The sequence below is a fragment of the Salmo salar genome, chromosome ssa13, assembly GCF_905237065.1.
Source record: "Salmo salar chromosome ssa13, Ssal_v3.1, whole genome shotgun sequence".
Taxonomy (NCBI): Eukaryota; Metazoa; Chordata; class Actinopteri; order Salmoniformes; family Salmonidae; genus Salmo; species Salmo salar.
In genome coordinates, this window is record NC_059454.1 from 35,793,909 (window position 1) to 35,811,098 (window position 17,190).

A 17,190-nucleotide genomic window follows, 5' to 3' on the forward strand; every position below is an offset into this window, starting at 1 on the left:
TGGACTTCACTGGACAGAAGTTGCTACCCGGTTTTGTGATAAAACAAAGGTGTGGTTGAATTTATTATTCTTATTGTCTCGGCCTTTAGGTCTATATATCACGGTTGCAAGGCATATTAATTAACATGCTATTGAGCAAACAACGCAATTACCCCAGTGATTTTACCCAGGCACCGCTACCTGGTATCTAAACTGATCCATCAAGTCGCGCTGTCGGCCCACATAAAACTGCATTACCCAAAACTCTATTTTCTCTCCTCAAAAATGCTCCGTGCATATCCCATATCCCAAGTTTAAATGTAAAATGGTTATGCAAGGGTTATGTTTAGGTTGTAGTTAGTTTAGTGGTTGTTCCACTGGATATCATAAGGTGAATGCACCATTTTGTAAGTCGCTCTGGATAAGAGCGTCTGCTAAATGACTTAAATGTAAATGTAAATGTAGGTTCGGGACGTCCCAAGCATCCCATATAGCATTTGCCTTGCAAACATGGCGGCCTCTCAACAGGAGCAAAACAGCAGGAACGTTCATGTTGATACATCAACATCTAGTGCACATCAACAACAAGGAGAGAGGAAATCAGGAGCTATATCTTTTGGTTTTAGCAAAACTGTAAGTAAATTAAAATCTAGTCGGGATGAAGCTATCAACGCAGATGAGCGAGATTATTTAACCGGAGTCGATGGGAAAGAATTGCTAAGGTAAGCTAACGTTAGCTAGCTTCTAATGTTGGTGTCTAAATACAGTTGCATTAATACATATTGTTGCCTAGTAGTCAGCTAATAACGTTACTAGCCTGTATGTTGAATAAACATGTTGCTGTCCCTTTATGTATTCGCTAGTTAGCTATGTATTTAGCCATTGGTAGCAAAGACTTTACCGTTTAGAAACTATTTGCCGGTAGTTACATTTCTTCTTCTTTGGTATTATGGCGGCCCGCAAACAAATATTGGTGCATGTTACTATTCTGTAGTAGCATTGGCTACTATTCTCTTGTATGAATTCATGACACTTTGTGAAAAATTACCATACTAACTAACCCTGGCTGCACCCATTAAAACATCTACACAATTCCACTAATTTGGACCTATCTGATCATACTCGAGGCCAGCAGCCTGGGAGGATGGGACACTATTGGTCAAAACATGTAACTTTTCTGCAGTAAAATGTACCTATTCTCTGTGATTTTTACATTCCATTCCTGTGGTACAATTGACATCCATAGCCATTAATGCCAAAAAACAACCTTACTGAAGCACATGCTATTCCTATCACTCTCTACTGGCCTCTGCCTACTCACAGGAATCCTCTTAGGATCCCTCACCCTGGACCAGTCTTCTTCTACTACTCTCTTCACTGCCTCAGCATACAACAGCTTCTGCACTACTCTGATCCTGGCAACCTGAACCTGCCTTTCTCTCACTGGGCAGCTGTGATATCCAGCACCATGGGTACCCGTACAGTTTTCACACACAATTTCTTTCCACCAATACAATTTTTTTTGTCTCATGTCCTCCTGCACACTTCTCACATTTAGGGGTTTCTGCTGTCACATGACCATAAGCTTGACACCTAAAACACCGCAATGGATTCGGGACAAAAACTCTCACGAGATAACTGACACATCCTAACTTGACTTTATCTGGTAAAGCCTGCATCAAAACTCAAGAGTACAGACCGTGTCTTGTGTGTTTCACACCGCTCTCCAACGGGTTTGCATCGCACCAAATGGCAGGTGTCACAGACACCGGGAAGCTTCAACTTCAGTTGATCCTCCTCAACACTTAGCGCCACTCCAGTTGTCACTCCTTTCAACGGTGCCCTGCTCCAGAGGAAAGCAAGTCTCAGTTCTTGTCCCCAGTCACGTGGTGCAGAGCGCATGCTCCTAGTGGATGGCAGAAACGCAAAAAATCAACACAATTCCACTTCAAGTCACTTTCACCCACCCAACATTCCCCAACCTCTTCTCCACCCAACCTAACACCACATATGGATCTGCCAGAAGGCAAGGATCCATTTTCTCCAAAAATCTCACTCACACTGGGCCAGAATCAACTCCTGAGTTGTTGCTCTTGTCCTGACAAGGCTCAAACTCGGTGGTCTTCACTGCACCTGCCACCGCAGTTAATTAATCTTCTCTCGTCATGTTCAATTTCCTTCTGTAGCTCTTCCAAAAGGTATGTGTAATCCACCACTCCATATTCACTCAAAATATGTTCCACCTTTTTTTCTGTCCACCATCTTCACCTTCATCAGATCTTCCAGAAGGTGTGTGCATTCCCCCATTCCATATTTACTTATAATATGTTCCACTTTTCTCCTTTTTTTCCTGTCCTTTACCCCCACCACATAGCCACAATGTCCCTTCATAGTTACATTTCTTCTTCTTTGGGTTTTATAGTGAACTACACGCAAAAATGTGTATTGTCACCACCAACTGTGTGGGATAAAAATAAAAGATCCTCAAAGACAAATGTGGATAAAAAAAAACTCATACCGTCTACCTGAAAATCACTCATCAACATGCTCCATGCCTCATCTGTTAAAATTAATGATCCATGTCAGATCCCTACACAGTAGGAGCCTTGCACATCTTCCATCGCCAATAACCTTTGTAAATCTTCTGCTGTGAATTCCTGAAGCTCCAGATATTTTCCTGCTGCCCCAGATACCTTCCTGCCGCCCCAGATACCTTCCTGCCGCAGCCACAATGATGTCCTATTTCTTTGAGTTCCTTTATACTTGAGCCGTGCAGTTTATCACAGTTGCAGTGAACGCCACAACATCCACTTTCTTTACATACAGCATGCCCGGATCTCTTGGTTGGCAAATAGTCCTATTCACTATGGGCATTGCTGCATCTACTACCATTTCTTTAACTTCACTTGCTCTTTTGAGATCCGATGGACCGCCCTAACTTTTGCCTCATCAACCTCCTTCACCCTTACAGGGCACTCCACAACTCTATTGCAAATGGACGTTCTTCACTCCAATCTTCTGTATACTCCACCAGTCTGCACACACTTAAAACATGGTCAAATTCTTTACAATTTCTGCACTGTAATGGTTTGGGGACAAAAGCTCTTAATGCATACCTCATATACCTCAGCTTTACATGAGTAGGGAGGTGCTCATCATAAAAAAAAACCCGATAGAACCGACAAACTTTCTTCCATCCACCATGCGGGTCAAGCAACAGGCACTAATCACACCTGGGATTCTCGTCACTAGGTTGTTCTCCTTAACTTCCATCGACACCACGGAAATGAATCCCTTAATGACAGGTGTTCTACTCTGGAGTTCAAAGCATGATACTTCAGGTGACTCGATTCTAGTGAGGCCCTCTTCCTCAGTTTCTCAGACACACAATTAGTCAGGACAAGCCCACTCCTGGTCACTCTGACTTAACTTTTCCCAACATATGATTTACCCTCTTCGAGACACTCATCAAAAAATCGTATCCCAACAAGAAACGAATCCTTGTCTGATATATACCATCATCCCCTTCAACTATCAATACTTTTTATTTTTCATTCCATTCTTCGAGACTTCTGTTGTCCTTTCCTCTTCTACAACTCAACTCGCTTCTCATTTCAAACTCGGAATTCACTTCCGCCATGATTTCTCCGCCTCGGTCAGTTGGCGTTCTACCGGTACATTTGTTTGAACCAATGATTTATACACTGAGTATACCAAACATTAAAACCTTCCTAATATTGAGTTGCAGCCCCCTTTTACCCTCACAACAGCCTCAATTCATCGAGGTAATGCTGGCCCATGTTGACTTCAATGCTTCCCACAGTTGTCAGGTTGGCTGGATGTCCTTTGGGTGGTGGACCATTCTTGATACACACGGGAAACTGTTGAGTGTGGAAAAACCCAGCAGCGTTGCAGGTCTTGACACAAACCGTGCACCTGGCACCTACTTCCATACCACATTCATAGGCACTTACATTTTTCACCCTCTGAATGGCACATATACACAATTCATGTCTCAATTGTCTCAAGGCTTGAAAATCCTTTTTTAACCTGTGTCCTTCCGTTCATCTACACTAGGGTTGAATATTTCCCCGGTATTTTACAAGCGTGCCATCCCGAGAATAAATCACTTTTCTCCCGGGTAACCTGGTATTTCCCGCCAAAACCGGAAGTGTCATTCAAAAGCATTGTAAAGTATATGATAAAGCAAATGATAACAGCATTGGATTCAACATGGGCCAGCATCACCTCGATGAATTGAGGCTGTTGTGAGGGTAAAAGGGGGCTGCAACTCAATATTAGGAAGGTTTTAATGATAAAGCAAAAACAGTTTAAAAAAAAAAGTTTTTCAAATGTATTAAAAAATAAAAATGGATACCTTATTTACAGACGTATTCAGACCCTTTGCTGTGAGACTCGAAATTGAGCTCAGGTGCATCCTGTTTCCATTGATCATCATTGAGATGTTTCTACAACTTGATTGGAGTCCACCTGTGGTAAATTCCATTCATTGGACATGATTTGGAAAGGCACACACCTGCCTATATAAATGTCCCACAGTTGACAATGCATGTCAGAGCAAAAACCAAGCCATGAGGACAAAGGAATTGTCCGTAGATCTCCGAGACAGGATTGTGTCGAGGCACAGATCTGGGGAAGGGTACCAAAACATTTCTGCAGCATTGAAGGTCCCCAAGAACACAGTGGCCTCATCATTCTTAAGTGGAAGAAGTTTGGAACCACCAAGACTCTTCCTAGAGCTGGCCGCCTGGCCAAACTGAGCAATCAGTGGAGAAGGGCCTTGGTCAGGGAGGTGACCAAGAAACTGATGGTCACAAGACAGAGCTCTGGAGTTCCTCTGAACTTTCCAGAAGGACAACCATCTCTGCAGCACTCCACCAGGCCTTTATGATAGTGGACAGACGGAAGCCACTCCTCAGTGCCAAAAAGGCACCTAAAGGACTCTGACCATGAGAAACAAGATTCTCTGGTCTGATGAAACCCAGATTGAACACTTTGGCCTGAATGCCAAGTGTCACATCTGGAGGAAACCAGGCACTGCTTATCGTCTGGCAAATACCATCCCTACGGTGAAGCATGGTGGTGGCAGCATCATGCTGTGGGGATGCTTTTTCAGCGGCAGGGACTGGGAGACTAGTTGGAATCGAGGGACAAATGAAAGGAGCAAAGTACAGAGATATCCTTGATGAAAACCTGCTCCAGAGTGCTCAGGACCTCAGACTGGGGTGAAGGTTCACCTTCCAATAGGACAACAACGCTAAGCACACAGCCAAGACAACGCAGGAGTGGCTTCGGGACAAGAGTCTGAATGTCCTTGACTGGCCCAGCCAGAGCCCGGACTTGAACGCGATCAAACATCTCTGGAGAGACCTGAAAATAGCTGTGCAGCGACGCTCCCCATCCAACCTGACAGAGCTTGAGAGGATCTGCAGAGAAGAGTGGGAGAACCTCCCCAAATACAGGTGTGCCAAGCTTGTAGCGTCAAACCCCGAAAGACTCAAGGCTGTAATCGCTTCCAAAGGTGCTTCAACAAAGTACTGAGTAAAGGGTCTGAATACTTGTGTAAATGTGATATTTAAGTTTTTAATTTGCAAAAATGTATAAAACCAGTTTTTGCTTTGTCATTATGAGGTGTAGATTTGATGAGGGGGAAAAAACACTAATCCATTTTAGAATAAAGCTGTAACATAACAAAATGTGGAAAAAGTCAAGGGGTCTGAATACTTCCTGAATGCACTGTATAATTAGTAGGCTGACTCGTGTATATACCTTTCATTATATTTCCCCTAAAGTTATTTGCCTACCTTTTTTTTATTGCTGCGTCTTTTCTTCCTCGCTTTCAACAGTTAGATGAAATAAGTTTTGTTGTCCTTATCTTCTAATCTTCTAATCTATCTTCTAATGACATCCTTGAATAGTATAGGACTAGAATTAGATGAAGAAGGCTTTCACTTCTCTTCACAGATTGAATGGTTATGGGTCTGAATAAATAACTGCTAAAAGCCTACCGCCATCGAGCATCTATCGGCTGCTGTATTAAACATTCAGGGAAAAAAGAGCTTGCTTCCCTCATCGAATAGTCTATTGGAATAAGAAATGCTGAAAAAACAATGGCCAGTAAGCTATTCGAGTCTAGCTTTTCCTGTATGAGACTCGAAGAGCTAAGGAGTTTTTTTTAAGGAGAGGCCAGCGGAGTACAGGTGCTTGCGTATTGCGCATGAGACACAGGTTAGAAGCTTATTATGTATAACCCATCATGAATTAGTTAAATATAAGGTTAATACTGCATTGAATGTATTACCTGAAAGAGGAAGGCTAGGACACCTACAGTTGAAGTCGGAAGTTTACATACACCTTAGCCAAATACATTTAAACTCAGTTTTCACAATTCCTGACATTTAATCCCAGTAAAAAATCCCTGTTTTAGGTCAGTTAGGATCACCACTTTATTTTAAGAATGTTAAATGTCAGAATAATAGTTAGAGAGAGTGATTTATTTCAGCTTTTATTTCTTTCATCACATTCCCAGTGGGTCAAACGTTTACATACACTCAATTAGTATTTGGTAGCATTGGCTTTAAATTGTTTAACTTGGGTCAAATGTTTCGGGTAGCCTTTCACAAGCTTCCCACAATAAGTTAGGTGAATTTTGGCCCATTCCTCCCGACAGAGGTGGTGTAACTGAGTCAGGTTTGTAGGCCTTGCTTGCACACACCTTTTCAGTTCTGCCCACACATTTTCTATAGGATTGAGGTCAGGGCTTTGTGATGGCCACTCCAATACCTTGACTTTGTTGTCCTTAAGCCATTTTGCCACAACTTTGGAAGTATGCTTGGGGTCATTGTTCATTTGGAAGACCCATTTACGACCAAGCTTTAACTTCCTGACTGATGTCTTGAGATGTTGCTTCAATATATCCACATAATTTTCCTCCCTCATGATGCCATTTATTTTGTGAAGTGCACCAGTCCCTCCTGTAGCAAAGCACCCCCACAACATGATGCTGCCACCCCCGTGCTTCATGGTTGGGATAGTGTTCTTCAGCTTGCAAGCCTCCCCCTTTTTCCTCCAAACATAACTATGGTTATTATGGCCAAACAGTTCTATTTTTGTTTCATCAGTCCAGAGGACATTTCTCCAAAAAGTATGATCTTTGTCCCCATTTGCGGTTCCAACCGTAGTCTGGCTTTTCTATGGCGGTTTTGGAGCTGTGGCTTCTTCCTTGCTGAGTGGCCTTTCAGGTTATGTCGGTATAGGACTTGTTTTACTGTGGATATAGATACTTTTGTACCTCTTTCCTCCAGCGTCTTCACAAGGTCCTTTGCTGTTGTTCTGGGATTGATTTGCACTTTTCGCACCAAGGTACGTTCATCTCTAGGAGACAGAACACGTTTCCTTCCTGAGCGCTATGACGGCTGCATGGTCCCATGGTGTTTATCCTTGCGTACTATTGTTTGTACAGATGAACGTGGTACCTTCAGGTGTTTGGAAATTGCTCCCAAGGATGAACCAGACTTGTGGAGGTCTACAATTTTTTTTCTGAGATTTTGGCTGATTTCTTTAGATTTTCCCATGATGTCAAGCAAAGAGGCACTGAGTTTGAAGGTAGGCATTGAAATACATTCACAGGTACACCTCAATTGACTCAAAGGATGTCAATTAGCCTATCAGAAGCTTCTAAAGCCATGACATCATTTTCTGGAATTTTCCAAGCTGTTTAAAGGCACAGTCAACTTAGTGTATGTAAACTTTTGACCCACTGGAATTGTGATACGGTGAATTATAAGTGAAATAATCTGTCTGTAAACAATTATGGGAAAAATTACTTGTCATGCACAAAGTAGATGTCCTAACCGAATTGCCAAAACTATAGTTTGTTAACAAGAAATTTGTGGAGTGGTTGAAAAACGACTCCAACCTAAGTGTATGTAAACTTCCGACTTGCTGTGCCTTTTCCCTTTTCCTCCACTCTCTCTCCTCTGTGACATGGAAACCGGTAAGTGTCCGAGGAGATGTCAATTCGTTAGTAGGCTAACTGAAGAGTGTCCTCCCCTCCTCGATAGAACCTCTGAGAAGCAAGCAAGAATAAGCAGGACATAGAAAGAATAAGGCTGTGACCTGGCGATTTCTCTTCAAAATAGAAGTCCCGCAATGAAGATGGTAAAAAATAATAATGGTCAAAATTTGTCAAATGTTATTAGGAAATGTTAGCAGACTTAGAATTTTATTTAACAATATCAAAAAAGGAAAATAGTTAATAGCCTAAATATTTCATTATAATAATCAACTTCAGAAAACACATTTAAATCACATTGTTATTTAGCCCATTCACATTGCACGATGTTCAGTATGTTTTATACAAGCCATTTTTGTCCACATTCACCAGAACGACTGCCCCCTCTCATTGAACCCAGAAAGTTCAAGGCCGACCTCAGTACTGCAGGCATTGTTTGCAGAGAACAGAATCCCCATTTATAGTGAAGGGGAAAATGACAATCTTCATGGTCCATCTTCATGTAAATAAATACATTTCTTGAAGACAATCACAGTACCAATAATTGCTTCTATTACATCAGAGGTATGTCCTTGAACCAATTATTTTAAAGAAGTTATAAGGATAAGTAATAAGGATAATTGACTTTGTAGCTAATGGCAGCCTGCAGTAGCTTGAGATACTCAATGAGAGGGGGCAGCACTGAGCTAGCTTGCAACGTTACTTTCTGGAGTAGCTCAAACTCAAATGTATGTCTACATAAGTGTACAACATTAGACATCATCTTAACCGACTCCCTTGGCTTCAAATGCACTATTGAGTCTACACATAGGAATGAATGGTGTCACGTGATCGATGGCTTTGTCCATTCAAATAAACAGTCATTGACGTTCCCCTCTCCTCGCGGCCTCCCCTCGATTTACCTTTGACCCATTTCAAAAGGACGCAATCGAATTGAGAAAAGGCCTGGGGGTGTGTTCCAATATCTACTTTCTCCTGAAATGTGTACAATCCCTCACTACTTCCCAAAAATCTGGATTGGTGGAGCCATGGGCTCGTGGGAATTTTCACAATATCTCTTATACCAGTCATTTCCTTTCAAGTCAGTGAAGGAAAGCAAACAAGTGCACACTTTGGGAGGAAGGAGAGATAATTGGGACATAGCCATTGCAAAGCTAATTGTTGTCTAGTTAGTAAATGCTTTCTACCTCCTTTGTCCGTCTTAGTATCAAGCCTGTGGAGAAGCCGAAGGAGCTGATCATTCCACTCATCCAAAGGAATCGCTGGTGCAGCAGGCAGGAAAACAGAGCTGGCCAGGGGCACGGTGATGGAGGGGGGGATAAGGCCAAAACACAACCCCCCTCTCAGGAGCAGGACTCAGTGGAATCACAGGCTGTCAAAGAAATTATTGAAGGTTTGTGTTCGTCAGCTTCAGTTACTACTTCAGTGAAGATGCCTCTCAGAAACTAGCACCTTATCCTAATGTTGTGAATCCACCGTTAATACTTTTAATCACTCTTTCAATGTCACGTCTCTCTTTCAGAATCGCAGAGGCAGCTTGACCAGTGGAAAAATGGGGACCAAGCAGACCCCAACCTCACCATCCCCCTGCTGATGCAGAACCAGGCTCCACGTGGGTTTGAGGATGGAGACCACATCAAGGTGGACCTGCGACCAGAGTCTGTAAGTATGGGGCGAGGGTCAGAGGAACCTGAACCGTGACCGTCTGGTTCTTGGGTCTTGTTGTGTCAATAGACTGTGAAGTAAATTCAATGCGTTTTCACAGCAAATGTTATGTGTGAAATAAAATTAGGACAGGCAACTTTAACAGAGGGCGACTGAATGTTGTGTCAGGTTACAAGAGAGAAGTTGATTCGTAAACAGAGATGGAAGGTTATGATAAGCATGAGTGAATGAGAGCGCGCGATGGATTAACAACTGTGTGAAAGTCAGATCAACAGAATGTGTGCGATGACAGATGGAGGTGGACTGACCAGTTTAACTGGGACTGAAACCAGAGACTGTGTGAAAGTGCTGACCGCAGGATATTTCCACCAAACCGAACCAACAGAGAAGTGTGTGTGTGACACGTACTCACTTCAGATCTGACAGCATCTTACGAACGAGATGACACTCGCTTGCCCTCCCTCTCCCTAGAGACCAACAGTCATCTTCCTTTGTGCATCTCTTCCTCATCACCCATCCCCCACCCTCTCATCACTGTCATCTCACATCTGTCATGAATGTAGATACAGTGCCTTCAGAAAGTATTCATACCCCTTGAAATGTTTCCACATTTTGTTGTTACAGCCTGAATTTAAAATTGATTACATTTTTAAAAATGTTTTGTCACTGGCCTACAGACAATGCCTCATAATGTCAGTTCAATTATGTTTTTCAAATAAAAAAAATTGTCAAGTAATTAAAAATGAAAAGCTGAAATGTCTTGAGTCAATAAGTATTCAACCCCCTTTGTTAGGGAAAGCCTAAATAACTTCAGGAGTAAAAATGTGCTTAACAAGTCACATAATGAGTTACATGGACTCTCTGTGTGCAATAATATTGTTTAACATAATTTTTTTTAATGACAACCTCATCTCTGTACCCCACACATACAATTATCTGTAAGGTCCCTCAGTCAAGCAGTGAATTTCAAACACAGATTCGACCACAAAGACCAGGAAGGTTTTTCAATGCCTCGCAAAGGGCACCTTTTGGTAGATTTTTTTATTTATTTTTAAAACAGACATTGTATATCCCTTTGAGCATTGTGAAGTTATTAATTACACTTTGGATGGTGCATCACTACACCCAGTCACTACAAAGATACAGGCATCTTTCCTAACTACGTTTGCCGGAGAGGAAGGAAACCGCTCGGGGATTTCACCATGAGGCCAATGGTGACTTTAAAACAGTTATAGTTTTAATGATTTGATAGAAAACTGAGGATGGATCAACAACATTGAAGTTACTCCACAATACTAACCTAATTGACAGTGCAAAGGAAGCCTGTAGCGTATTAAACTATTCCAAAACATGCATCTTGTTTGCAAAAAGGTACTAAAGTAATACTGCCAAAAATGTGGCAAAGCAATTAACTTTTTGTCCTGAATACAAAGTGTTATGTTTGGGGAAAATACGACACATTACTGAGTACCACTCTACATATTTTCAAGCATAAGTGGTGGCTGCATCATGTTATGGGTATGCTTGTAATCATTAAGGACTGGGGAGTTTTTCAAGACAAAAAATTAACTTAATGGAGCTAAGCACAGAAAAAATCCTAGAGGAAAACCTGGTTCAGTCTGCTTTCCACCAGACTGTGGGAAATTAATTCTACAGAGTATTGACTGGGGGTGTGAATACTTATGTAAATGAGATTTCAGTATTTCATTTTCTAAAAGTCACTTTGTTATTGTGTGTAGATGGGTGAGAATTATTATTTATTTATTTTGAAGGCAGGCTGTAACAGAACAATGGGGAATAAGTCAAGGGGTATGAATACTTTCTGAAGGCACTGTATTAGGGAGGGGCTGAGGAGCTGGCTCATTCCACCTTCATGCTTCTCCCACTACTGTAGCGATCCCAGCTTCCCCTAGAGCAGACAGAGCCCATAAGGGAGCTAGTGAGGAGCATGGCACTGGGACAGACAGCACCCACATTAATGACAGCAGCATGTCTCTACACTGCTGTGATGTGGTTGGTGACCTCAGTCAACTTGGTCTGACTGAGTCTGTCAGCCTAGAGCCAAAGGATTGTATAACAACAACATTGGAATCAGCTATTTCTGTCTGTGTATGGAGTCCAGACATACACAAGCATCTGTCAGTCTATAGAAACACTATCTGGCAGGCTGACACATGACAATCAGATGTACAGAGCATTAGACTGTACCAGTGGGTGTATAAAGAGTGATGTCTGTTTTTCTCACTATCTGAGACTGCATATAGAATGTGACGTGTGTCTGATCAGTTGCTGTGTGTTCAGTCCACAGATGCAGACTATGACAGTGTTCCTGTGGAGGCGTACGGGTTAGCCATGCTGAAGGGGATGGGCTGGAAGGCCGGAGAGGGCATCGGGCGGACCTTCAAACAGTGCGTATTCTCTCTCATAGTCGGTCTTCATCCCCAATCCCGGTGTTATTGTTAATGCCATTTAAATGGTTTGCTATGTCTGCTTTATTTATAATGCCAATATTATCCATTCTTGTTGCATCAGGTTTTTGGCATGGGACTTATATTACAGAAAATAAGTAATGACATAAGATGATTATGCTGTTTTTCCCAGAGTACAGTAAATAATGTAGTCGTAGTAATGCAATCTTACTGTGGTTGGCCACTGTTGTTTTTAATCTTCAAGCCCATCTGTTTGCTAGTCTGCAAATATAAACCCATTGACTCATAGACATAGGGGTCGATCTCATCCCATTATACTTCCTAGTTCACTCCCACCCAGGGTTGACAGTAAGCCGGAACGGTCCGGTACGAAGTCCCAGCAAAGCAAATAGTGTGGGGTACACAATACCGGTAAAAATATGAGCCTATCACGATCATTAATACACAGGTTCCATGAAAACTGTAGGCTATTACACTTTATCATGACCGCATGGAAAATTAGCGAATAGACTTGTGTAGACCTAATGAATGGGCAATTGTCAATGTCATTCATAACACTTTTTGGTGTTTTGTAAGTGATGTCTCTTTACATTTAGGCCTATCAAATGGCACTGTATGGATGCGGGAATTATTTTAGAGTGGAGTAGCCTAATAGTTGGAATAGTAACTAAAGTCTGAACACTGACAGTAGGCCTCACATATAGCCTATTATAATGTTAACTCATGCAGAATGAAGTGTTCCTCGCAGTAAAATTACAGAACCAATCTACATTTTGTCTCGGGAATAGGAGTGGAGAAATAGGATTCCTTTCAGCATCTTGAAAGAATGAAAATATGCACTCAGGGACCTGTTGTGTAGCCTAAACGAGCAATTTCTTTCAGCAACATTAAAGCTGACAGTATTTCATTTTCAACCATGTAAAATATGCATCTAAGATGAACTGAAATACTATCAGAAACATGTTGGATCGTTTTCAAAGCTTTCGATTTCCTTGAAACCGGCAAACTGGCTTCATTTGGAAATCTCCATTGTCCCTAAATCCTCGCTCCGTGAGAGAAGCAGAAATGAAAGAACTTTACCGATGTCAACTAGATTGTTGATGACGCATTGATCATTCTATCGATTTATGACATTGTTCTGGGGAGCAAGGCTTTATTTAGAATTCTAGACAAGCATCAAGTAATGACAGAAGAGAAGCTGCATGTAGGCTATCTAATTATAGACAAGTTGACTAACAAAATGTTGGAAATTATAAGCAGAAGAATATCTGAATGAGGCTGAAAAACCACCGTCCTTGAGTAACATGCACAAATAGACTACATGAGCCTTTTGAAGTAATTGTTAGACAATCAGATTAATACATGACAGGTTGTGTTTATGCCACATGAAAAGGTAGGCTAATACATTTTAAAAGTTAAATGACAAATCTTGACTATTAGGCCCATAGAGATGCTATGAAATGAATACGGATTCCATATGTCATTCTATGATTAAGCCCATAATCTTTTTTTTAAAGTCGATTTTAAAAAGCGCATTCACACACAGGAATGACTGCGTACCAGGAAGAATCTACTTTCACCCTGCTCCCACCTAATCTCTCTCCCCTCTCTCTCTAGGGACGTGAAGCCCATAGAGCACCAGCTGAGGCCGAAGGGTCTGGGTCTGGGAGCTGACCGCTCTGCTATAAGGGACCTGGAGCCCAGCGGGCCCCGGAGGCCCCCCAAGCCAGGCGATGAGCAGAAGGAGGAGACCCTGATCCTGGGGCCTGGAGGCCATGTGCTGGTGGAGTCTGGAGCACACAAGGACCTGTACGGGAAGGTGAGATATCTGGCTTTGTTTGTCTGGACTCTCTGGCACTACAGAAAGCAACAGCAATCTCCTGAGAACATGACACTGTGGCATATCACCATCTTGTAGGCCATCTTAGGCATCATAGTTGTTGTTTTAGAACAAGACAACTAGCTTTACTTTGCTCAAATGTAACTCTCTTTACTTGTGCCTTTGCACACTGATTGACTGTTTTGTCTCCCCCTCCTCGCCACACCCCTCCTATTGCCCCAACATTCCTATGTTACAGATTGAAGGAGTTGATCCGGACAATGCACGAGTAGTGGTCAAGCTTGCGATTGGTAGCAAGACTGTAACAATCAGTCAATATGCACTGAAACTGGTTGACCGCACAGAATATGACAAAAACGGCAAAGACCTCAGTAAGTCTCTCCTACCACCATGTTAGTTATTGTGATTGCTCTCTGAAATGACATTGAACCTGTTTACCGTAAAATATTGGAATAATTTAGTTGAGCAAACAGAGATGTCATACAGGGTCATGGAAATGTTCTTTCCATTACTATTTCCAATATTGTCTTTTTGGCAATACTGAGACACCCACTCACTACATGGATGGAAGGTTCTAGACCAGAACAAGGGGGAAAAAAACAGCCGAAGGGCAGACTGGTCTGTTGTTGAGTGATGAGCTGGGCTGATTCTATAGGCTCGCTCTCCTTTAGCTAAGTGACATTTGAGCCTCTGTGTGAAAAGGAGCCATCTGGCCTTTACCATTCCAACCCAAAACAGCCATGCTGTCACTGCTCTTATTGTCAGTAATCAGAAGGACCTGTTTCTGGAGTGGAGGGAGGTTCACACTGGTACTGTTGTTTGTGAACAGGCAAATTGTACTGCTCTCATGTGGCTTATTTGTTATTGCTGAGTAGGTCGATATGTATCAGCACTACCATAGCAATAATGCAGATGAGACTACTTGATCATTGTGATGAAACTGTTTAATGGAGTCCCCTTGGACTGTTAGTGACGTTGCAATTGTAACACTATCTTTCTACCAATCAGGTCGCCTCAGCAGGGCCCACAAAGAGAAGGAGAAAGAGAAGGAACGGCAGAGACGGGAGGAGAAAGAGAGGAGTAATAAGGAAGAGGAGAGGAAGAAAAGTAGATCTTCTGAGAGGGACAGAGATGGAGGGAAGGACCAGAGAAAAAGGAAACACCGGGATTCTAGTCAGGACAGGTAGAGGATCTTGAAAATATGGGATGAGGTTGGAAGTGTAGGATTTATTTCTTTTTAAATACAAGAGGTTAACTAATGACTTGGATTAGTTAGTGTTTATGTTGGATTATAGTACTCCTTCATAAATTATAAATCTAAAGCAATTATTTACTCACACCATTTCATTTGATAACACATAATGAAAGGATTTGAGAATAAATAATTGCTTCAAATGTATTTAATTTTTTTTGTTTGTATCGCCTTTTCCCTTCTCTCCTTAGAGAGAAGCCCCAGGCAAAGCTACCTCCTGCTGCCCCCTCCTGGCTCCAGCGAGACCTGAAAGTTCGCTTTGTAGATAAAGCCTTCAAAGGGGGAAAATACTACAATTCAAAGGTATTAACACTTGGGGCACTGGTACACAATTCATTGCCTGTTGACACTTTACGGCCCACTACAGTCCTGTGTTGTTGATCTTTAGAATCAGTTTAATGAAGGTCCTATGCTGTTTTTTTGAAGATGCGAATAGAGGATGTCTTGTCGCCAAACATCTGTGTGTGTCGTACTGAGGAGGGCAGATTCTTAGATGGTGAGTTCTCAAGGTTTACTGCTGAATTCCATTCTACCTACTCCAACCCATATTCTTTCAACTGGTGTTCCCTCTACTCATCTATTTTTCCTTCAATGATGCCCTTATGTCTTCATGATAACGTAGATGTGAAACAGACGATGCTGGAGACCATTGTGCCGAAGACTGACTCTGAGGACGTCATGGTTGTACTCGGCGAACACAGGGGGCAGGTGAGTGAGTGAATGGGTTGGCACATCACTTTGCCTGTAAAATATCCATGCGGATTTGTTTCATAGCTTTCATTACTGATTGGATTGAAGAAGTACAAAATGTTGAATATTTAAGTGTGCGTTGTTAATGACATGGTGTGTTTCAGGTAGGTCGTATCCTCCAGAGGGACCGAGACAGGAGCAGAGCCATGGTGCAGCTGGACAGATATGAGGAGAAAGTCTTCACCCTGGACTATGACTCCATCTGCCATTACGTAGGAGGAGGAGATCACTGATACCCTCCGCTTTTACCATATACCTAGTGATGTAGTGTTAAAATATTGGTGGGGGAATAAAGTAACCCTCCCTATACGTTCAATGCATTTTTCCACATTAGGTGGGTAAATGATTGCTCAAAATAAAAAGGTGCGTAAAGTGTTCAAGAGCGTTTATCCTCCACTTCAACACTGATCTCAACCTGCCCCAAACATCTTCTTACAGTGGATATGTCGTTTTCATTTTACAAAGTTTAGTCATAAAATGCAAGAGTGTGTATGTACAGTGAGTAACTTTTGTCAGTGTATCTTTGTAATAAAATCATGTCAACAGCAAAGCCATTTTGTCCTTTGTCCTGACTCAAGTGGCAATATTACAACAGTAATGGCATAATCATGCTGTTGGCAATACTTATATATATATATATAAGTTTACATACACTTAGGTTGGAGTCATTAAAACTCGTTTTTCAACCACTCCACAAATTTCTTGTTAACAAACTATAGTTTTGGCAAGCCAGTTAGGACATCTACTTTGTGCATGACACAAGTAATTTTTCACAGACAGATTATTTCACTTAATCACAATTCCAGTGGGTCAGAAGTTTACGTACACTAAGTTGACTGTGCCTTTAAAAAGCTTGGAAAATTCAAGAAAATGTCATTGCTTTAGAAGCTTCTGATTTGACAATTTGAGTCAATTGGAAGTCTAGTCTACCTGTGGATGAACACTGCTCAAAAAAATAAAGGGAACACTTAAACAACACAATGTAACTCCAAGTCAATCACACTTCTGTGAAATCAAACTGTCCACTTAGGAAGCAACACTGATTGACAATAAATTTCACATGCTGTTGTGCAAATGGAATAGACAACAGGTGGAAATTATAGGCAATTAGCAAGACACCCCCAATAAAGGAGTGGTTCTGCAGGTGGGGACCACAGACCACTTCTCAGTTCCTATGCTTCCTGGCTGATGTTTTGGTCACTTTTGAATGCTGGCGGTGCTTTCACTCTAGTGGTAGCAT

The 17,190-nt window shown here is 41.9% G+C and overlaps 1 protein-coding gene across 2 annotated transcripts; it reads left to right on the forward strand.

Annotated features, from left to right (window-relative positions):
* The first annotated feature begins 456 nt into the window (after nt 1–456).
* LOC106567235 (G-patch domain and KOW motifs-containing protein) lies at nt 457–16,500 on the forward strand. 2 transcript variants are annotated; one of them, XM_014136277.2, is made up of 11 exons: nt 457–701; nt 9,220–9,407; nt 9,537–9,676; nt 11,981–12,087; nt 13,726–13,927; nt 14,187–14,319; nt 14,957–15,131; nt 15,392–15,503; nt 15,627–15,696; nt 15,823–15,908; nt 16,055–16,500. In XM_014136277.2, exons 1-11 carry the CDS (start codon nt 490–492, stop codon nt 16,181–16,183), a joined length of 1,554 nt encoding a protein of 517 aa, XP_013991752.1. In that variant the 5' UTR covers nt 457–489; the 3' UTR covers nt 16,184–16,500. The 2 variants fall into 2 exon arrangements, with proteins under 2 accessions (XP_013991752.1, XP_045549168.1); XM_045693212.1 differs by having other exon boundaries at nt 16,059–16,500.
* Nucleotides 16,501–17,190: the final 690 nt, after the last annotated feature.